The sequence below is a fragment of the Alexandromys fortis genome, unplaced genomic scaffold (assembly GCF_014885135.2).
Source record: "Alexandromys fortis isolate MF-2015 unplaced genomic scaffold, M_Fortis_MF-2015_v1.1 scaffold_36, whole genome shotgun sequence".
Taxonomy (NCBI): domain Eukaryota; kingdom Metazoa; phylum Chordata; class Mammalia; order Rodentia; family Cricetidae; genus Alexandromys; species Alexandromys fortis.
In genome coordinates this window covers 9343616-9365713 of record NW_026067915.1, presented here as the reverse complement: position 1 = coordinate 9365713, position 22098 = coordinate 9343616, and the positions used below count along the sequence as shown (strand labels likewise).

Sequence of the window (22098 nt, the reverse complement as noted above, 5' to 3'; positions counted from 1 at the left end):
TACATGTGTCCTGGCACACACAAACACACATGCGATGAATGATGGGTGTTAAGAAAGTTTAAAAAACAAGCCAACAAGAACAAAAAGCACGATGATCTATGGACACTAAATTGACTGTCAACACAGCTTCTGCAGTATCCTTTTGGGCAGCCCCACCTCCCCATCCCCCCAAAAAAGGACTCTCAGTTGATCTCAAATGTCTGGAAAAGTGATTTATTCCCCTGAGCCATAGGCAAGAAACACTAGTGTCACTACTAAGATGCTCCACCTATGCTGCAGACTCAGGCTTGTGGGCAATCATCAACTTCCTTTCACCTGACTCTGAAACTACTGGCAGACAAAACTGTCCTACTCCTCTCTACACAGTCCACATATGGCAGGTGCTTACAGACTTCGTACATTTATAATTCAAGGTCTAGCAAAAGAATTAAGAGTCTTCTGCGGCTAGAGAGAAGGCTGAGAACATTTGCTGCTCTTCCAGAGGATGCAGGTTCAAATCCCAGTACTCACATCAAGAGGCTTGGGCTGGAGAGATGGTTCAGTGGTTAAGAGCACTAGCTGCTCTTTCAGAGGTCCTGAGTTCAATTCCCAGCAACCACATGGTGGCTCACAACCATCTGCAATAAGATCTGGCGCCCTCTTCTGGTGTGCGGGCATACATGGAGGCAGAATGTTGTATACATAATAAATCTTAAAAAAAAAACTTACAACAGCCTGTAACTCCAGCTTCAGAGGATTCAGTGCTATCTTCTAACTAACCAACACTGGCAGAAACATATACACATGAATAAAATTTTAAATATTCTAATTCTTCCCCTTTTTCTCTCCTTTTTTGTTTTTGTTTTTCGAGACAGGGTTCTCTGTGTAGCTCTAAAGCCTGTCCTAGAATTTACTCTGTAGACTAGGCTGGCCTCAGACTCAGTGATCTGCCTGCCTCTGCCTCCTGAGTACTGGGATTAAAGGCGTGGGCCACTATAGCCCAGCAAGATAATCTTATATCCCTGGTTGGCTCGGAATTTACTATGTGAACCAGGCTGGCACTGAACTCAGAGATACTCTTAGCATCTCCCTCCCTTTTATATGAGATTAAAATGCATACCACCATGCCCAGCTTCATTAGATTCAAAGTAGGTTTTCAGTGAGTGACCCAAAATTACTGACTCACTCTACAGACACAGAATGTATCAATCCTCCAATTTTCTTAAGAAGATGGCTCTCATAGTAAAGACCAAATAGCAAGGCTGGCATGTTGGTAAAGTGCTTGCTTGTCTTTTAGGACAAAGCTACAGGGTTCAATCTCAAAAACTTCCTAAATTAGATATAGTGGTACATTAGGGAGATGTAATACAGGAAGAACAAGGTCATCCTCAGCTACAAAAAAATTGGGATACAGGAAACCTTGACTCAAAAATACTCAGTATCTCACAGTGGCATTGCACGTCTTTAAACCCAGCACTCAGAAGGCAGAAACAGCAGATCTCTGTGAGTTCCAGGGCAACACAGAGAAACACTGTCTTGAAAAACCAACCAACCTTCTGAGGCTAAAGAGATGGTTCAGAAGTAAAGAACACTGGCTGCTCTTCCAGAGGTCCTGAGTTCAATTCCCAGCAACCACATGGTGGCTCACAACCATCTAAAATGTGTTCCGGTGCCCTCTTCTGGCATGCGGTGCAGGCAGAACACTATAGGCAGAATAAATAAATTAATCTTAAAAATAAAAACCAACCAACCAAACAACAAAACAAACCCCTCAACATCTCAATATTATAAATTTCCTAACATACAGGACTCTTATCTATTACAAACACCCTTCTGCTCTAAAGGAGACTAAAGTGAGATTACATGAGAACATATTCACATGTCGTCTACAATGCTGGTACATATTTCAGTTTTTCCAACTCCATTACAAAGGGGATATTGTTTAAAATAGGATATTTGGATCCCCAATTGTGCAGGGCCAGGAAAATAGCTTAGTAGATAAAGACACTTGCCACCATGCCTCAAACGCCTGAGTTTAAGTCTTCAACTCTTAGGACCTATACGAGGGTAGGAGAAGAGACCCAACTCCTACAAGTTGTCCTGTTACCTCAACATGCAAGCAAGCTATGGTGGACTAATTCCTGTACGTAACTATGTGAGATACACACATAAAGTTCAGATAGCTAAAAGGAAGCTGCCTGGAAATTTTAGAACTGAGATGACAGGCATGAGAACAGTTTCAAGTTTAAGGTCAGCCCAGTCTATATAGTGAGTTCCAGCCCACTTTGCGCTATGCGACATACAAGATCCTATCTCAAAAACACAGATGGGGGCTGGAGAGATGGCTCAGTGGTTAAGAGCATTGCCTGCTCTTCCAAAGGTCCTGAGTTCAATTCCCGGCAACCACATGATGTAATGAGGTCTGATTCCCTTTTCTGGACTGCAGTCATACACAGACAGAATATTGTATGCATAATAAATAAATATTAAAAAAAAACACAGGTGGGTGCTGGAGAGATGGTCCAGAGGTTAACAGCACTGGCCACTCTTCCAAAGAGCCTGAGTTCAATTTCTAGCAACCACATGGTAGCTCACAACAATCTGCAATGATATCTGGTGTCTGGTACCCCCTTTTAGCAAGCAAGCATACATTCAGGCAGAACAATGTATACATTATAAATGAATAAATTAAAAAAAAAAAAAAACTGGGCCGGGCGATGGTGGGGCACGCCTTTAATCCCAGCACTCGGGAGGCAGAGGCAGGCGGATCTCTGTGAGTTTGAGACCAGCCTGGTCTACAGAGCTAGTTCCAGGACAGGCTCCAAAGCCACAGAGAAACCCTGTCTCGAAAAACCAAAAAAAAAAAAAAAAAAAAAAAAAACAACTGAACAGGTACTGGGAAAAAAGTTCAAACAACAAAAACAAACATGAATACCTGAGTTCAATCCCTAGTTGAGCACTGCAGCTTGAGACTGTAATCTAAGCACTGGGGAGGCAGAGACAGGTAGATCCCTCAGGTTTGCAAAACAAACCAACTGGTTCAATGGTTCTCAATCTTCCTAATGTTGCAACTTTTTAATACAGTTCCTCATGTTGTGGTGAACTCCAACCATAAAATTATTTTCATTGGTACTTTATAACTGTAATTTTGCTAGTATTATGAACCATAATATAATATAAATGTCTGTGTTTTCTGATGGTTTTGGGGTCATTCGACATCCACCCCAAGGAGTCAAGTTAAATAGGTCATCTCTATAATACAGGAGGCCATGTCATAAACTAAGGAGTGACTAAAAGGTCCTAACGCTAAAACTCTGGCCTCCCACAAATACATGAACCAGGACACACATGCGTATGTACATACACGCCAAAACCAACAACAAAAAAGCAAATAGAAGGCTGAGGAAATGGCTCAATTGTTAAAGAACTTGCCCACAATAACCTAGCCATGAGTTCCAGGTTCAATGAGAGCGCCTATTCCAGAAAATAAGGTGGAGTGAAGAAGGCCACATTATACCAACCTCTGGCCTCCACACACACAGGCACTATTAGTAGTACACATATCTAATCCAAGCACATAGCTATATGCTATGAGCTTGAAGCCAGAAAGACCTTGTGCAAAGGAACAAAAACAATAAAAAGGAGTCCTAGAACATAAACTTGGTCTGAAACAGGGATTACAGGTGTTTGCCACCACTCCCTGGTTGTTCACTGATTCTTTACAAATTTTAAGCATTTACAACCTAAGATTTGAGTCATCTGAATAACTCCTCACCTTCTCAATTTGCTGAAAATCGAACCTGGTCTTCTAAAAGAACAACCAATGCTCTTCAATGCTGAATCCACAGTAAAACTCTGCAGTGGTCTAAGCTTAGAATCAGCTAACACCATGTGGTACGTCAAGTGTAAGTCAAAGCACATTTGAGAGTAAGCTCAACTTGAAACTCCCTACAGGTCTATAAAATCAGCGAACTAGCAGGGCAAGGTGGTGAACATCTTTAATACCAACACTCAGAAGACAGAGGCAGGAGGATCTGAGTTTGAGGTCAGCCTGGTCTCCAGAGCAAGTTCCAGTACAGCCAGAGCTACAGAGAAACCACCTTGAAAAAAATATACAAAAACAAAACAAAACAGGGCTGGAGAGAAGGCTCAGCGGTGAAGAGCAGTACCTGCTCTCCCAGAGATCCTGAGTTCAATTCCCAGCAACCACATGGTGGCTCACAATCTGTAATGGGATCTGATGCCCTTTTCTGGCAAGCATAAAGACAGAGCACTCATGTACATAAAATATATAAATAAAAAAATCTTTTTAAAAAATAGAATAAAATAAAACAAAGACCCAAAGGAAGCGAAAACATTTTAACAAATGGATTCAATGGAGAACTTTATTTTTAAAACTTTCATTATGCAGCTGGACGTAGTGGTGCACACCTTTAATCCCAGTCTCAGCACTTTTGAGGGAGAGACATGAGTTAAAGGCCAGCCTGGTCTGAGTTCCAGAATTGCCAGGGCTGCTATACACAGAGATCCTGTCTCGAAAAAACAAAAAGAGAAAAAAAATTACATGTATGTAGTGGATATTCGCTCCACCGTGGGCTGTCTGGCCCAACATAGGCAGTGCTTCTTGTCTGCCTACAGGTGACCTCTTATAATAAAGGAGGGAAGGTGGTCATGCTCTCTTGCTCCCTTGGGTGAAGACTAAATCAGACAACATGAAGCAGTGTGCAATCAGTCCCCAGTTTTCAAAGGACTCTGCATATCCTGTATTCATAAATCTATTTCCCCTTTCATATCGTAATAAATCCTTGATACCCCTTAAACAGACACACATGGATTTCTCTTAACAACATGTATTTGTGTGTGTATACCTGCATGTGTGTAGAGGTCAGAGGATAATCCATTGGGGTCTGATCTCTACCATTCGGGTCCTGGGGATTAATAAGTATTGTGATTGGTAACAAGTGCCTGTATCTGCTGAGCCATTCCCAACGCAGAACTCAAAACTTTTACTTAAAAAAGTTACTTTGAACGAACTTTCCAAACCTGCAAATTGTTATAGAAAGCACAGCTAGTTTTCATTTCTTGTCCTTATAACCTACAAACTTGAAACTATCCATTACAGTTCAATATCCCAATAAACAAAAGTTCAAACTAGCTTCAACCTGATACACAAATGCTGCTTTGGAAAACAACAAAGACAACACCCTTATAGCAAATTTTTCAAAGAGTTCATGTGCTATACACAACACACACTTTTGAGACAAACTACAACTTACAATGTAGACCATGCTGGCCATAGAACTCAGAGATCCTTCTGCCTCTGCCTCCTAAGTGTTGGAAATTCTGGGATTAAAGGTGTGTGCTATCATGCCCAAATTCCTAAATATTTAAAAGTTCTCTCTACCATGTCATTCACTTGTAATGTTGTCTTCTGTGTATTTTTTTTAAAGTGGGGCTGGGAGTCAAACACAAGGCCTTACACATACTAAGGAAGTACTCTACCACTGATAGAGCTTTAGCTCCTAAGAGTACTGTAAAACAATACTGTGAGCCAGGTTTAGTTGTGCCCACATTGAATCTCAACATTCAGGAGGCAGAGGCAAGCAAATCTCTGTGAGTTCTAGGACAGCCAGGGCTACACAGAGAAACCCTGTCTAATAAAAGATTGCTTCCAGTGGGACTCCACTGCCCCATCTATATAACCAAAAATCTCTTTTCTGAGACAGATTTCTCTGTGTAACAGCCCTGACTGTCTTGGAATTCGCTCCATAGACCAGACAGACTGCCTCTGTCTCCCCAGTGCTGGGATTAAAGGCGTGCACCACCACTGCCTGGCTCTACAACCATGTTAACCTAGACTACATAAATTACAAGCAAGTCTGGGATACACCGGCCTGGCAAAAAAAAAAAAACTCTTAAGTTTTTTTTTTAATTTTAATTAAAGAATAAAGCATGTCAGAAATGGAATAAGGGACGTTTTTCTTGCCCCAATGCCACAAAACAATTTTGAAAATACTTCCTGACACAGAAACATAGATTAGATGTGTAAATACAAAACAAAAAGATAGTTAATACAATTTTACTTGTATGGCCCAATATTGTTTAGTTCTACATTAGGAGAAAAAAAAAGTCAAAAATACCAGAACACTAACAATTAACTGATAAATCTAAGTTCCTTTCTGTTTACTACTCTACTTTACAAGTTGCATAACAAAATACTTACCAAATCACCAATCCCCCTCCCTTATACGCAACAGTAAGACAAAAACAATTCCTTTTATGAATAGTATGGTTTTTCCCTAAGAACCTTCAACTCTTACAAACAAAAATCATTGAACACCAAAAGTTTACATAATAATGAAGGATGTTAAAATCTTCAAGATGCTGCTCACAAAGACACAAAGGCTAAGCTTCCATAATAAATAAACTACGCCACTCGAGAGATAAGACTCATAATTAGTTGCACGCCAAAGAGCAGGTGAAAAGCAGGAAGGAAATTATAAGACTTCTAAAAAACACGAAGATGTGGGAACATAGTGAGTACCTCCAGTATCTGTACATCAGGACAGAGTAACGATGGAAAAAGAGAAAACACAGTAGATAGGTAGAACCTGGAAACAGCTGCCATCAGCAGATCCAAGGCACGCACTTTCTCTATGCTACTCATCTGCCTCACTCTACTTGGTTTAGCAACGTGTTATCAACATAATACCTGACAGAAATTTAACATACAAGCTACCATTTTATTACTAGAACACACTGTACTCATGGAAAAGATTCCTCAAAAATCATTTCCAGTGGTGCTGTGGCTAATTTTTTCCCATTTAGGTATTAAGAGATGATTCTAGGCAGGAAGTGGTCGTGGTGCATGTCTTTGATCCCAGCACTCAGGAGGCAGAGGCAAGCAGATCTCTGTGAGTTCGACATCAGTTTGGTCTACAAAGTGAGTTCCAGGACAACCAGGACTATTAAACAGAGAAACCCTGTTTCGCATTTAAAAAAAAAAAAAAAAAGAGAGAGAGAGAAAGATGATTCTGGTACTCACCACACTCACCCCTTCTTGAGTCACTTATTTCTGCCTAGGAGTCCTAAGGGTTGTTTGCTTGTTTGACTGGTCAAGTACAGAAATAGGCGGAATGGGGGTGAGTGGGGAGTTGGGTGTGTATAACAAGGAGTTCAATCAGTGACTGACTGTAACAATCAAGATTACCTTTGGATTAGCCATGGTTTTGTGAGGTTTTGTATTTCTATGAGAAGACAACCCAAGTTCCCTCAGTCTTGCCTTTTTTGAGACCCAAACCTCTCTCAAATGTAGACTATAGTGCTCGCTTCGGCAGCACATATACTAAAATTGGAACGATACCAGAGAAGATTAGCATGGCCCCTGCGCAAGAAAAAAAAAAAAAGAATGTAGACTATAGAGTAGGTATTTGAGAGAGGTTTGGGTCTCAAAAAAGAGGCAAGAATGTAGACTATAGGGCTGGAGAGATGGCTTAGAGGTTAAGAGCACTGCCTACTCTTCCAAAGGTCCTGAGTTCAATTCCCAGCAACCACATGGTGGCTCACAACCATCTGTAATGGGGTCTGGTGCCCTCTTCTGGCCTACAGGTATACACGCAGACAGAATATTGTATACATAATAAATAAATAAATATTTAAAAAAAAGAATGTAGACGATAAGAATGGTTCTCATAGCTTAATCTGATTTAAAAACTGCATTTTCACATGTTAAAAGAAGACTAATTTTAAGAAGTTAGCCATATTTGATCTAAATAAGGTAAACAGTTACTGTCAAGGAAGCAAAATGGAAAACCTATTTTTTTTGGGGGGGGGGGCGGTTTGGGTTTTGTTTTTTTCGAGAAACGGTTTCTCTGTAACTTTGGAGCCTGTCCTGGAACTAGCTCTTGTAGACCAGGCTGGCCTCAAACTCACAGAGATCTGCCTGCCTCTGCCTCCTGGGTGCTGGGATTAAAGGTGTGCGCCACTACCTCTGCCTGGATTCCTACTTCTATTCTTAAGACTAACCCACTATAAAGTTTGTTTGTCAAAGAAATTATTGCCTGGGGCCACTCATTCATCCCATGCCTTTTCTTAGAAATCCCAGATTTGCTAGGCTGTGGTGGCACACACCTTAGATCCCAGCACGTCCTCAGGGGCAGAGGGTGGCTCTGCCGGATCTCTGTGAGTTCAAGGCCAGCCTGGTCTACAAGAGCTAGCTCCAGGACTGACTCCAAAGCTATAGAGAAACCCTGTCTCGAAAAGAAAAATAATAATAAAATAAAGAATAAAAAAAAAATCAACACATAGTCAACTAAGAATTTAAAATCCATATTTTTTATCAAATACTGATAGGCTGTAAATTGACTAGTGAAGTTGAAAATAGTAGCACTGATATCTATAAACTAGAAGCAATTTAAATGTTTACTAGCATGGGATAGAAATTTATGGAGTATCAACAGAATAATACAGAAACGGACATCAAGCAGAAGACAGTAATAAAGTAAGCTTGGGAGGCAGAGATGAGACAGGTGGATCTCCGTGAGTTCAGAGCCAGCCTGGTCTACATGGTAAACATTGCAGAACAGCCAAAGGTGCATAGTGAGATCCTGTCTTGAAAACAACAATAATCATCATAAAACAAGACTGCCTGTGTACGTACAGATTGAAAAAAAGAAAAAAAACTATGTTTATGGATACAGAGATGGTAAATATAAAGACAAGATTATCAAGCTGAAGAAATGGTTTAGCAGTAGTCAAGCACACTGGCTGCTCTTCCAGAGGCCCTGGGTTTGATTCCTGGCACCCCAATAACAGCTCACAATTGTCTCTAACTCCAGGCCCAGGCGATCAAACACCCGACCCTATTCTGGTTCTGAGGGTACTGCATACACACAGTGCATGACATATATGCAGACTAAACACCCATACACATTAAAACATAAAGTTATCTCCAAGAACTGAGATGCTATGAGGAGGAACAGGTCAGGGATGATGGCATTCTATTTCTTAGGTGTAGTTACACTAATCTGATCTGTAAACAGTGCCTACATATTCCACAACCTTAAGGGAGGGTGCTGTAGTGTGCTTGTCTAGCATGTACAAAGCCCATGGTTTGATCTCCCATCCACACAGAATGAGTTTGGTGGCAGCATATTTATAATCTCGGCACCTGGGAGGCAGAGGCAAGAGGAGCAGAAGTTCAAGATCATGTTCCACAGCAACAAGCCAACCCAAAATTCCTAAAACCCATCTCAAAGAGAAAAAGATCAGCCTTCTAAGTGGGTCCAAAGAACCATTCCTTTCCCCCTTTGAAGAAAGCAAAACTGTACATCTTTTTCTTCATGCAGCCAAGTCAGTTTAATACAACAAATCACAACTCAGAGCTGGAGAAGTCGCTTAGTGGTGAAGTGCATGCTTAGCATGTGCAAAACTCTAGGATCAATCCTCTGCACCAAGTAACAAAAACAAACAAAAACCTGGTAAAAACAGAAATCATAATCAAATATTAGAAGGGAAAATACTGAAGCTCAGAGGACTTACACCTGGAACTAAATGCAGGCGAGCAAAGAGCAAAGAAAAGGTGTTCGTGTAACACCCCATTCTGAGGCCAACTCAGAAACAGATACTCACAGATAAAGCAGAGGAGTGAGAAGCATGGCACATCAAGCACAAACCACTACTGACTAAGCATGCAAGCTTACGGGAAAATATCCTTGATTCTGTAGCTGTTATAAAAGAGGACAGCCACACCCAAAGTCCCTAAAGGGGCTTTGATTTATGTTGTTTTTGTTTTTTCAAGCAACTCAAATTCACAGTAAAATTCAACAACTTTTTGAGTTTTAGTTTGGAGACACAACATCAACACTAGCTTTTGCAAGGAGATATGGAACTGTTTAAGTTCTTGGAGAAGTATAAAAGCTTATCCCAGAGAACTAAAAGTTATCAGGTAAATATTAGTTCATGGAAACATGTTTGAAAAAAATGTAGATAATCCAGAATAAGCAAGCTTAAAAGGTATAAAAAGTTTATAACTACATTCTCAAAAAAACCTCACTTGTTTTTTTTTTCTTTTCTTTTCAACCATTTAGGTCTTAGTTGATGCTTTGCAATGTAATCCTGCATGTTCAGTTGACGTAGATTTTAAGGGACCACTGTCCAAGGAACAGTTTCCCACATCTGCAGTTTTCTAGCAGCTTGCGGTTTCTAGCGGACAACACCGAGAATGAATGACAGGATTTGTAGTTTCAGTATCATCAAGGGGGTGGGGGTAACGGACTGCACACATACTTCCAGCATATGAATGATTTTAACTCACCAGTCACCATGTTGCATGTATGTCTGCTGCTTGTCCTGAGTTCTTAAGACTTCTAACATTCTGAAGAAGATAGAACAAAGAAGTTCCTTCCATCCTCAGCCTCTTTTTAAGTTTTAATTTTGTTCTTAAAAAGATAGTTTATTAAAAAGAAACATTACTACCAAATTTGATTACTTTTAGCTTGCTTTTCTTCAAGCTTAGTGGATCAAACTGTATAATAAACTAGATGTTTTGTGTTAGAAAAAGGAGATGCATATTTTTCCATATTTCTCTTTCACAAACCTAGATTTCCTTGACACCAGATCACGGTGCTGGGACAAAAAAAAAAAAAAAAGCAAAAAAAAAAAACTAAGAAGGACTTAAGTCACTTGATTTCTGTAGTGACAGGGGAAGATTTTAGAAATTTCTGCTGGATACTTTAGAAAATACAAAGAAAAAAAGCAAATCATTGATCAAGTTTATCAACGTTTAGAACCGGCCCTTATTCGGAACAGAAAAGCAAGCCCCTCCCACCCATGCGGGGGCGTGGGGGGAGCAGCATTTAAGGATTTAAAGCGGAATTTTAAAGCTTGGAGAGTTTGGTACCATACACATTAGAGGATCTCTTTCCGGAGCGCACAGAGGTGACGTGTATCAACTGCGCTTATGGACAAATTGATTTCTCATAGAAGAAAAAGCAGGCACTAACGAAGGGCCTTGCAGTGTTAAATTAACCTTCTCTCCTCGTCACAAAGCACCAGTACAAGGTGAAAAAACCCAAGGGGACCCAATGCCCTCTCTGGCCAATAGGACTCCGTTTCCGAAGCAGGGTAGCACCCTCCCCAAGCACCCACCCAGTACGTGGGCCTTCCTTAAATGACAGCATTCTTCAGTTAGTACGAGCAATCTTGTCTGCCTCGCAGAGGAACGGAGCCGCAAGCCAGACAGCAAAGCCGCTAGGTTTCTTTGCGGACCTAGGCCACCGCAGCCCCGGACGTCACCAAAGCAGGAAGGGCCCAACCCTCCACGTTCCCCACGCAGCGAGTCGCTCGTCCGCCAGGCTGCCGGCCCTCCGCTCGGAGGGGGCGTCCTGCGCGCACTCGGGACGGCGCGACTAACCAACAGCAGGGCGCGCGCCGCACAACCGGGGGGGGGGGGGGTCGCGGAGAGGCGCGCGCCCCAGAAGCCGCTCTAGCCCACGGGCCACAGCTGAGAGCCAACGGGGACGCGCACGTCGAGCGGCAACGCGCAACGGGAGGACCGCACAGCGCGCGCGTTACCGCGCGCGCGCAAAAAAAAAGAGGCTCATGCGCGCGCCCCGAGGCGCGTGCCCCTGCGCCGCGCCCACCCGGAGCCCGGGCCCGCCCCTCCCCCACCGACGGGGCGGAGGCGCGCGAGCCGAGGGCCGGTCTCCGTTCCCGGCCGGCCCGAGGTCGCTGGGGCCCAGCGGCGGCGGCCCGCCCGCCCCCGCCCGCCGTTGTGTGGTGTGGGCCTGCTGCCCCAGTGCCACAGCCTGGCTGCGTTCCCGCCACCACCAGAGCCCTCACCCGGCGACGCCACCGCCGCCGCTGCCTCCGCTCTACCCGCCGGCCCCGCTTCACCGCCCGGGGCCTCGGTTCTGCCGTCGCTGCTCCAAGACCGACAGGATTTTCTCCTCACAGCTCCCTGGGCGCCATCTTACATTCAACCCTCACAACCAATGGGAGCGGAGTACACCTCTCGCGAGAATGGAAGCAGCGGATCCCGCGAGAGCTGCCGGTCAGACTTAAAGGGAACGCTTCTGAGTGAGAGGGAGATCGGTGGGACTGAGAGTGGGTCCCTGGTTGTTGAAAGGAGCGCCACGCCCATGGACGCCCCTCCATGAGGGGAGGAGCTTAAGCCTGGGGTTCGATACCCCGGGGTTATTTTGCTCCCGCCCGGGGTCTGGAAGCGTGCTTCTTGAACCCACCTACGGTGTCCCGCTGGCGCCTCCCCTAGCCCGCTCAACTCCTCGCGAGGCGTGGCCCGGCCTACCTCGGCATCGTGGTTAAGGTGGCCCCACAAACCCCTAAACTGGGCTCAGCTTTAACAGTTGTACCGCCCCTGGGAAATGCTCGGAGCTGCGGGTACTCTAGAGAAAACAGCTTGGGAATGCTCACCTTCAGCTGCCATCTGAGATCAGTTTACCAGAGTCAGGTCCACCTTAAAGCGGGCCTTGGGTAGCCCAGTGTTTGTATACAGGGAAAATGTGGAAGGCGTTAAAGCTGCAGGCACTCACCTACAGCCTCCCCAGCAACTGACAGCAACCCAGAGAGCAATCAGCCTCTGGGTGAGTCTTTCTGCCTATTGCACTTGTTCCAGTCCTGGCAAACTCCTCTTCAAACTCCTCCGAGGTCCTTCTCTGAGATGGGATCCAACCTAAACTGCAGCTGGATCAGGAGCCTCAGTTTGTAGAGGCATCCAGGGAGACTTCTGGGGTTTCTAAGCTTGAAAGGCCACTTTATCTCACTCTGTTTGCGCAGGAGACAGTTTTTTTCTGAATGATCATTCTGTTGATCTGCCTGGCTCCAGACAAACCTAAAGCCCTCCCTCCGACTGATAACTGGAGCAGCATCTCCCGGGGCCCTCAGGTTTCTCATACAAAGTGCAGACCTAATCCCCGCGCCATGCACCGCCATGCACCTGTCTTTGAGAACTAGCGGTTCTGGCACTCCCTCTGTCCTGGGGAAGCCCGTTCTTCAGACTGCGTGTGTAAGCACCACCACCAGCAGTTCACACAGCATATCTCCAGAGGCCTCAAATACTAGAAAGGCAAACAACAAATGGACTCCAGAGATTTAGTTATTCTTTATTGAAATAGAGTATGGGGTGGTGAGGGCACCCCCAGCTCCCAGGATGAGGTAGGTCCACATGTTTTCAGTTCACACCTTTCCTGGATCTTCCTTCAGTGTGACAGTTCGGTTGAAGACAAGCTGAAAGGCAAGAAAAATGACCAACAGCCCAGAAGCAGGCCTCTTACTCTTCCCCAAGGAAGTGATGTCTCAAGGGACAGAACATCAATAACTCTGCAATATTGGATACGGGGCTAAATAATAACTGTGCTGCTGCCGTGCCATAGACTCATGAGGATTATGACAACCTCTAAGCATGCATGCTACTTTGAAGAGTAAAAAGGTCAGGATCCCTATTAAATTTTGTGCTTGGACCTAACCCTCTAAAATTAGTTTCCTCAAAAGTAACACATGAATACCCCTCCCTTAACCGGTGAAGGCTAAGAGAATGTAGGGAGTGTTTATTACAGTGAATAGCTGCCACCATCAGTACTGCAGTGGTAAAGGTACTGTGGGTAAAGGTAAGCACCTGTCCTTGTTGGCTATCTGGATCAACAGAGAAGTATCCGAGGCGCTCAAACTGGAACTTGTCAAAGGGCTTTGCCAAAGCCACGGAGCAGTCCACTAACGCTCCTTCCACCACTTGTAGTGAGGCCTGCAGGCAGAGAATTGAAGTAGCTGTACAGCCGGGAGGCCCACCACCCTCAGCTCCCACTCCATGAGCCTACCGGGTTCAGGTCACTTAGGAAGCCACCAGGCACTTCAACAGGGTCTTCGGGGTTCTTGTGCTGGAATCTGTGGCCAGAGTGAAAATCAGGCCTGAGCTGGAGAGCCACAACATGCAGTTCCCTTCGTGTGACTGCCCCAATGCCAGTTATGTTCACTCACAGTCGCTCATAGAGGCGAATCTCACACAGCAGAGGCTGTGACACCCAGTGAATAAAGGCCTTGGGCTTCTCTCCAGAATCAGCTCTTCTACAGGTCACCTCCAAGTACTCCACACAGCCACTAGAGCCCTAGAAGTGAGGGAAATGCAATCAGACCAGGGAACCATCACAAAGACCGCTAGCTACACACAAAGCTTGGCCCTAGCAGGCAATATCGCAAAGACTGCAGCTGCCTCTTACCTTGACAACATGCTGCAGTTCAATGACATAGCCAGTATGTCTCAGGCCCACAGGCTGGCCACAGGCCAGGCGCTTATAGCCTGGCTCTGACTCCTAGAGAAAAGAATCATGGAAGTTACAGGGGCTGCAAGCATCATGCAAGTACAGGGCTTCTCCCAACCCCATGTTTATCAGGGATTGGTTCATGGTAAAGCAGGAAGGAGATGGACTTAGAGAAGGGATGAGGATACTACAAGACCCCCATTTACCTCCTTAAAGTCAGTTCTCTCAATGAAGACAGTGGAAGCAAAAGGAACCTGGTGGAAGCCCTTGGTCTCATCAGCTGGGAAGTCTGGCACTTGGATGTCCAAGGACTGTATCAGGAGATAGGGATCTCTGTCAGGCCAGATACTAGGATCCCCGTGTACTCTCGCACACACTGAGATAAGCCCACCTTGGGAGCAGGAAAGTTAGTGATGACAACTTTGAGTGGCTCTAACACAGCCATGGCTCGTGGAGCTGTATCATTTAGCACATCACGCACGCAGGCTTCCAGAAGATGTGGTTCCATTGTGGTCTGTGCCACTGTAACTCCCACCTGTCAGGAAAACAGTCATAGCTACAGCCACAAAGCCACACTTAGGCTGTTTCTACCCGCTCAATCCACTGGATCATACCCGAGCACAGAAGTTGTTGATGGCCTCAGGTGGAAAACCCCGTCGTCGTAGGGCTGTAAGTGTGAAGAGCCGTGGGTCGTCCCAGTCCCTATGAATACGATGATAGTCAAAAGACCTTAAAACAGCACAAGTCACTGGTACTACACCTCTGGTGAACCCAGCTCCATACCTACCGAACGGCACCAGCTGCTACAAGCTGGAGAATCTTCCGCTTTGAGACAACAGCATAGTGCAAGTTGAGGCGGCCATATTCCCACTGAACAGGGCAATAGACATCCAGCGCATTACATAACCAAAAGTAGGAAGACCGTCTAGGATGGAAGGATAAGGTTAGACCTGGCCACGTGGGGGGCCAGGGAGAGACCAGAGAAAAGGCACTAGAAGCCATTGAGAGGGCTCAGCAGATAAAGGTACTTAATGCCAAGTCTGAAGAACCGAGTTGTCTCCCTGGAATCTACTTAGTGCAGAGAGAGAGCTGACTCTGACAACTGTCCTTTGATCTCAACACACGTGCTGTGGCACCCGCACACCCACTTGCATGCATTTACACACTCCAAACAAAAAAGGAATTCCCTTACCCTACCCATCCCATAAGCTCAGCCTCCTCACCGAGCCTGGAATTCCTTGGTACACAATGAGTGGGTGATGTGCTCAATGGAGTCACAAAGACAGTGTGTATAGTCGTAGGTGGGATAGATGCACCTGTGGGACATAGACAGCAGATCCCACTAACCCGTCCCCTCTGCCCTATCCCACTGGCTCTTCCTTAATCCACCCCTCCCCATACCAATATGTACCATTTGTCCCCTGTCCGATGGTGTGGTGTATATTTGACTCGGTAGGCCACAGGGTCCATCTTGCCATCCTCCATCACCAGTTTCATTCGAAGTGTGGCCTCACCCTCTGCGAACTTGCCCTTGCGCATTGCCTGAGGAGAACAAGAGCTCAGACTACCTCTACACACAGAAACATCTCATCCTTAGCACACTGGCCTTGCCAAACCAAGCTGTCCTTCCGGGATGCCACCTCAAAGAGCAGCAGCGATTCCTCAACAGGCCGCTCCCTCCATGGTGAAGGCAAAGAGTTGTGGCCTTTGAGCTCCTCCACTCTCTGGTGACACACATAAGCTTGACCCCTGTGAAAAGGGATATGAATGTGCAGGTTGTCCATGACCTGGTCAGTTTACCTGGTTCAACATGATGGGCCTGGCCTCACCTGCGGATGAGTTCCACAGCCCAGGCATACAGCTGGTCAAAATAGTCAGAGGCATATGTTACTTTGTAAGGTGTGTAACCTGAGGCAGTAGAGACATAATATGAAGAGCCAGCAAGAAACACTAACTGGCAAAGCCATGACCCACAAAGAGGTCCACTCACCACCAGCCCTGCCCAGGCCTCACCCAATCCCTACCCAGCCAGGTCACCATGTCATAAATTGCAGTGAAGAATTTTGCTTCTTCTTTCTCAGGGTTGGTATCGTCAAAGCGCAGAAAACAGATACCATTGTTGGCCTAGAAGAGTTGGAGCACCTGTGACGTCCCACATACTCATAAGCCCCTACAGGACACATCATCCAACTCAGACACTCTCAGAGCTCAAGCTTATCAGAAGTTAACTACCCCAGCGAGACAGCAGCAGCCAGAAGCAGCTGCTACACACGCCTTAGGACCTGAGTTTGATCTGAAAAATTATGGTGGAAAGAACTGACTCAGTTTTTCTTTGACATCCACATATGTGCAATAGCATGAGTGTGCATGAGTGCATGTATGAGTGCAGGTATGTGCACACACACACAACTCGTTTTTATGAGACAGTTTCTCTGTGTAGCCCTGACTATTCTGGAACTCACTCTGTAGACTAGGCTGGCTTCACAAAGATCCACCTGCCTCTGCCTCCTGAGTGCTGGGATTAAAGGTGTGCACCACCACCTCTCAGCCCGAAGAATATTTGTTTTAATTAATGTCTTCTTTTGATGACTAGCACTAAAAAATTTTAAAGTTAAATAAAAGGAATTCGGGGGCTGGAGAGATGGCTCAGTGGTTAAGAGCATTGCCTGTTCTTCCAAAGGTCCTGAGTTCAATTCCCAGCAACCACATGGTGGCTCACAACCATCTGTAAAGAGGTCTGGTGCCCTCTTCTGGCCTGCAGACATGCACACAGAGAGAATATTGTATGCATAATAAATAAATAAATATTTAAAAAAATAAATAAATAAAATGAAAGGAATTCAAGAAATTCTCTCACATCCACAGGGTATAGTGGTACATGCTAGCACTTGAGAAGCAGAGGCAGGCAATCTCTGATTTCAAAGTCAGCCAGAGCTATAGAGGAAAGCCCTATCTAAAGAATTATTTTAGTTTTTCCCCAATGAACCCAGCATTTTCTGAGGATGCCTGTTACATGTGTTTTCCCTCTATGGTCTCTGTCATCAGGTACAAAAGGCAAGAAAGAAATCTTTCTGGAATCCAGTCAGGGGTAGCCAGTGATCATATTACTTTCCAGGGACACAGACACATACTTACCTTAGCATAACCAAAGTTGAAATTGATGGCTTTGGCATGTCCGATATGCAGAATTCCATTGGGCTCTGGGGGGAACCGGGTACGTACCTGAGCAAAGGGATTGGGACACTATTGGGAATAGAGCTCAGATCACCCAACAGAAACAGATGCCCATTCCTAGGGAGGCTATGGTAATCGGTGAGATGGACTCAAGCCATAACCCTACACACCTGTCCCCCTGTGATCTCTAGGTGCTGCTGCAGCAGATCCATAGTGTGTGGAGTGGTCACATAGCCTGGAGTCTTGTAGTTTTCACCTGCCAGGATCAGAACAAATCTGACGGCCAGGCTGTTAGCCAAGGAGGCTGAGTCTACAGGCCTGGCTATAATGCTAATCACGATTCGACTCCAGAGTTTCAAGGTACCCCCTTACCTGGTTTATGAAACTTAAGGGCCTCCCCCCGGAGCTGCTCCATTAGAGACAGGGTCTGGCCAGGAACCTCACCTGCAGGGAAGAAATCAAGAACCTTGCCTACTAGAGATAACAACCATGCCCAACTCAGGAAAATATCTATGGCTGTGATCAACATCCTGAAACCAGATCTGAACAGGGTCCTCTTCTCCAGTCCCCAGAGACAAGAGCTACAGAGCCAAACTCCTTAGGTCCCTAATGCCAGTCTGGGACAAAGGAAATAAAGGAAACTCCAGGAATCCCAGTCTTGAGAAAAAAGAGAGATGGCTAAGTAAGACAAGGCCTGAGAGGCCCGTGCTGTACAGTCCTTCAGACACAATGTCCAGAAGGCAGAAACGGGGTTGACTTCTCACCGTTCTCCACCGCGTCCTTTGCTGTCTTCCGGTCTGATACTTCCAGCCGGGCCTTTGCCACCTAAGAGAAGCATAGCATTGCATCAGACTCTCTGGACAAGCCCTGCTGAGGAAATGGGTTCAGACACCCCCCTCTCCAGCCCTAGGTGTCACTCTATCTCTGCTTCATCACAGGCATTCTGAGGGGCGCCCAGCCTCACCTTGGGCTTCTTCTCCAGATCAGCTTCCATCTTGGGACCCAGAAGGTGGAGAACCTGAGCAGATACCAGAATCAAGCATAGACAGAAGTGTCCTCTCTCAAGAGCCTCCTGAAGGAGCCCTTCCTGCCTCTCTGCCAGCACAAGAGCCCATCTAGCCCATCCCATCTTATCTCCTCATGGGTTTCTTTTGTTGTTATTTGAAATAGGGTCTATGTGGACCAGGCTATCCTCGAACTCAGAAAATGCCTGCCTCTGCCCATGAAGCTTCCTCATGTGAATGCCTTTTCCTTCTTGAGGACTTATCCTGGGCCCAGGTAACCCACATTGCCATTTACAGAGAAACAATGTGGGCCCAGCATCAAGATAAACAGTCTACCTCAGCTGGTCATCATTGTGATTCTTTGCCAGCGTTTCAAGATGAAGGCCACATCACCAATTCGTGGGAAGAGGAAACTGAGCTTCACAGAAAGTGATTCCTCCTAACTCAGAGGCCCAGGTCAGGTACTATCCCCTCCACACTGGCTCCATGATCTCTGTCAGATTAAGAATAGGGTCTCCTTCCCCTTTATCCCTCAGTGGGGCTCGAGCATCAGCTTAGGGAGGTACCCACCTGCATATCCACTTCGTGCTTGATCATTTTGCCATCTGCCCATTTGAGTGCAGCCCGAGCCTCTCCTAAGAGTATGGGCACAAGAAGCTGCAGGGAGGCAAAAGGGGGTACTCTTTCCCCCTCTCCTCAAGGAAGTCCTAGCTGACACAGGAATCAGAACCTTGGCCCAGACACTTACAGTGAGTCCCTTGCTCATATTCCCTCCTCCCTCTCATATATGCCCAAAACAGAAGGCACAACTAGATGGTCAACCTGTAAGTAACTGCCGCTCCCGATCCTACTCACCCATCAATAGCCCCATGTTGAAACGGTACCGTTCCACCAGGAGCTGGGAACGATGCCTGTTTATGGTGGCCTCCACCTACAGAAAGCCAAACCATATGGTTCAGGAATGCCTCTCCAGAAACAGCCTGGAGACCTGCACTCCTGCCTAAGGTCTGCATGGAGAAGCTACGGCACTCATTCCAGGGCATAACTAGGTGCATCCGGAGCCTGAGGACTTACGGCTTCTTCAATCTGTTCTGGTGTCACCACCACACCCACACCACATTCCCGCTCGAAGTCCTCGGGATCAATGGGATCCAGGGGATGACTCCGCACATACTCAAGCGCAGCTGAAAAGGGAAAGTCAATTGGACAGCTCAGCTCCAAGAAGGGGATGGATGGGCCCCTGATGCCATGAAACTTCAACTGTTTTGGCTACTTGGATGCCTAAGAGGTTAAGCCCTGGCATCATTGGAAAGGAACCCTGAGGCCACAGCGAAGAGAAACGTGTTCTGAAGCAGGGCTCTCATTGTGATAATCCTCCTAGCCATACCAGAGGTCTCCCACTCCATGCTCCAGTGCCTGTCCACAACCTGATGTTCAGAAAGCAACTGGGGATCTTGACCGGAAAAGCAAAGAGGGGGACTGAAGGTGGAACTGGTAAGACAGGCAGGGGTCTCACCGCTCAGCTGGAGCTCGGTGTGGATCTTCTTATTGGTTATATAGCTCACAAGGAAAGAAAGACGCCGGGTATCCCTGAGTCGGGAGGCCAAGCCATACAGCAGAGTTCCGGTAGCCTTGTCAATGGCAGAGCCCAGAGTCCGCTGCGCCTGAAGTCAGGGGAATCAGGGGGAGAGACCCATGCCCAGAGGGTTAGGATGGAACCACTTTGCTGTGAAGCTCAGTTTCCTCTCCCCACAGGCAACACACGGGAAACCCGGAGCAAATCAAGATCTGGACTCAGCCCCACGTTGCTTTGGAGCACAGGAGGCAGCTGAAGCCATGGGGAAAGGGACTCGTACCTGGGTCGCGGCCTCCCGCAGCTGAGTGCTCAGAGCCGCGTTCTTGAGGGTCTCCCGCGCCTTGGTTTCGCTCAGGCCGAGGCCGGTGAACAGCGTCAGGGAATCCGAAGCAGCCATAGCAGAGACACCGGAAACTAAAAGAAACTTTTGGCCGCATCTGCACAGCGACCTTCGCTCACTGACCAATCAGAATAAGAAGCCTGGGAAAGAACCAATGGTGGCCTTCCTGAGGAAAGGGGCGGGCCCGGCAGAGAGTCAACGCCGTTTTAGAGCCAGCAAGCGCCCCAACTGGCTTTTCCGGCCAGTTGGTTTCCGCCTCCCTGGCCCTAAGGCCGCTGGCAGGGTGGAGTCCAAGCGGTTTAGAAGATTTGCCTCGGGTGTGGAGAGTGAAAGTATTTAAAAACAAAGCAGACTCAGCTTTGGCCTCTTCTCCCTCAGCCCTAGGAATTCAACCCCATCTTGTTGGAGAGCAAAAGTGAGTTCCAGTCGCGTTTTTCAACGTCACAGCTTTTGAGTTGTCATGGAAACAGATGATAAAATGAATTCCCTGAATTTTCCGGTCCAGATCACTGTAGAAAATGTGTAAAATGGCCTATTTGGGACCACATTACCCTGGCATTTTAAATGCCTACTGGGACACGGCAAGAAGAGGAAAGAGAAAGGCCAGGCGCGACTTCAGAGGAACATGCCAACAGGCAGCACTGACTGAATCAAGTGGGTTACTAGGTGCCTAGGGATAATAAGAGCAGCTGGGGAGTGGGATACATTGTTGCTGGGAGAGGCTGCATACATCTTTAATCCCAGAGGCAGAGGCAGGTGGACTGCATGTGAGTTCAAGGCCAGCCAGGGCTACATAGTAAAACTGTCTCAAAAAATAAGAAAACAAAAAAGAATACAGTGTTTACATATATGGAATTATCAAGAAATGAATAAATAAAAGATATTTGGGGAGCTGGATATTCTTAACTGTACCAGCAGTTAAAAAGAGCATTGGTGGGGCTGAAGAGATGGCTCAGAAGACCAGAAGTTCTGAGTTCAATTCCCAGCAATCACATGGTGACTCACAGCCATCTCTAATGAGATCTGGTGCCCTCTTCTGGCCTGCAGGCTTACATGCAGGAGGAACATTGTATACTTAATAAATAAATCTTTAAATAATTCATAGTACAAAAAAGAAGAAAAAAGAGCATTGGCTGCTCTTCCCAAAGTCCTGATTCATTTCCCAGAACCCACATAGCTGTTCAAGTATCTGTGTCTCCAGTTGCAGGGGATCTAATGCCTTCTTCTGTGTTCCACAGGCACCAGGCACACAAGTGATGGCCAGATACACATAGAGGCAAAATACCCATATACATAAAATAAAATTTTAAGTGGAAAAAATAACATTAAAAATAGAAGATTCCATATTTTTTTTGTCTTTTTCTTTTTTTTGTTTTGTTTTGTTTTGTTTTTAGAGACAGGGTTTCTCTGTAGCTTTGGAGCCTGTCCTGGAACTAGCTCTTGTAGACCAGGCTGGTCTAGAACTCACAGAGATTCGCCTGCCTCTGCCTCCCAAGTGCTGGGGGATTAAAGGCATGCACCAGCACCACCCAGCATCTATGTCTAAAAAAAGGAAGGAAAGAAGGAGGGAAGGAGGGAGGGAGGGAGGGACGGAGGGAGGGAGGGAGAGAGGAAGGGAGGGAGGGAGGGAGGAAGGAAGGAAGATCTTGTGCCAGGTCCAGTGCAGTGGTCTGTACCTATAATCCAAGCTTCCCCCTGGAAACTTGAGGCCAGCCTGGGCAACAATGGGTTGTTTTTTTTAAACTAAACTAA

General features: G+C 46.1%; 2 protein-coding genes and 1 non-coding gene across 7 annotated transcripts in view; 1 reads left to right on the top strand and 2 right to left on the bottom strand.

The window, feature by feature from the left end:
• Qrich1 (glutamine rich 1) overlaps positions 1–12942 on the bottom strand; it is a 43044-nt gene extending 30102 nt beyond the window's left edge. The window contains exons 1-2 of one of the 5 annotated variants that reach the window (XM_050139347.1): positions 11821–12942; positions 10295–10418 (exon numbers count right to left, since the gene is read on the bottom strand). The gene's annotated coding sequence lies outside the window, so the exon portion shown is untranslated. Of the gene's footprint in view, positions 1–10294; positions 10419–11127; positions 11501–11820 lie in introns of those variants that run through there. The other 4 variants (XM_050139345.1, XM_050139346.1, XM_050139344.1 and 1 more) reach the window with 4 other exon arrangements.
• On the top strand, positions 7301–7411 carry LOC126500063 (U6 spliceosomal RNA). The gene has a single exon (XR_007591241.1). It is a non-coding gene; the product is annotated as a U6 spliceosomal RNA (small nuclear RNA).
• A 138-nt stretch (positions 12943–13080) lies between the features above and the next one.
• On the bottom strand, positions 13081–20445 carry Qars1 (glutaminyl-tRNA synthetase 1). Its single transcript, XM_050139349.1, has 24 exons — positions 20287–20445; positions 19947–20094; positions 19505–19614; positions 19286–19361; positions 19001–19065; positions 18391–18444; positions 18191–18251; positions 17799–17870; positions 17597–17682; positions 17388–17474; positions 16277–16376; positions 16082–16160; positions 15893–16001; positions 15664–15794; positions 15476–15568; positions 15040–15177; positions 14867–14954; positions 14644–14787; positions 14459–14563; positions 14211–14303; positions 13972–14099; positions 13812–13878; positions 13613–13738; positions 13081–13224 (listed from the first exon to the last, which is right to left on the bottom strand). Exons 1-24 carry the CDS (start codon positions 20401–20403, stop codon positions 13174–13176), a joined length of 2328 nt encoding a protein of 775 aa, XP_049995306.1. The 5' UTR covers positions 20404–20445; the 3' UTR covers positions 13081–13173.
• Positions 20446–22098: the final 1653 nt, after the last annotated feature.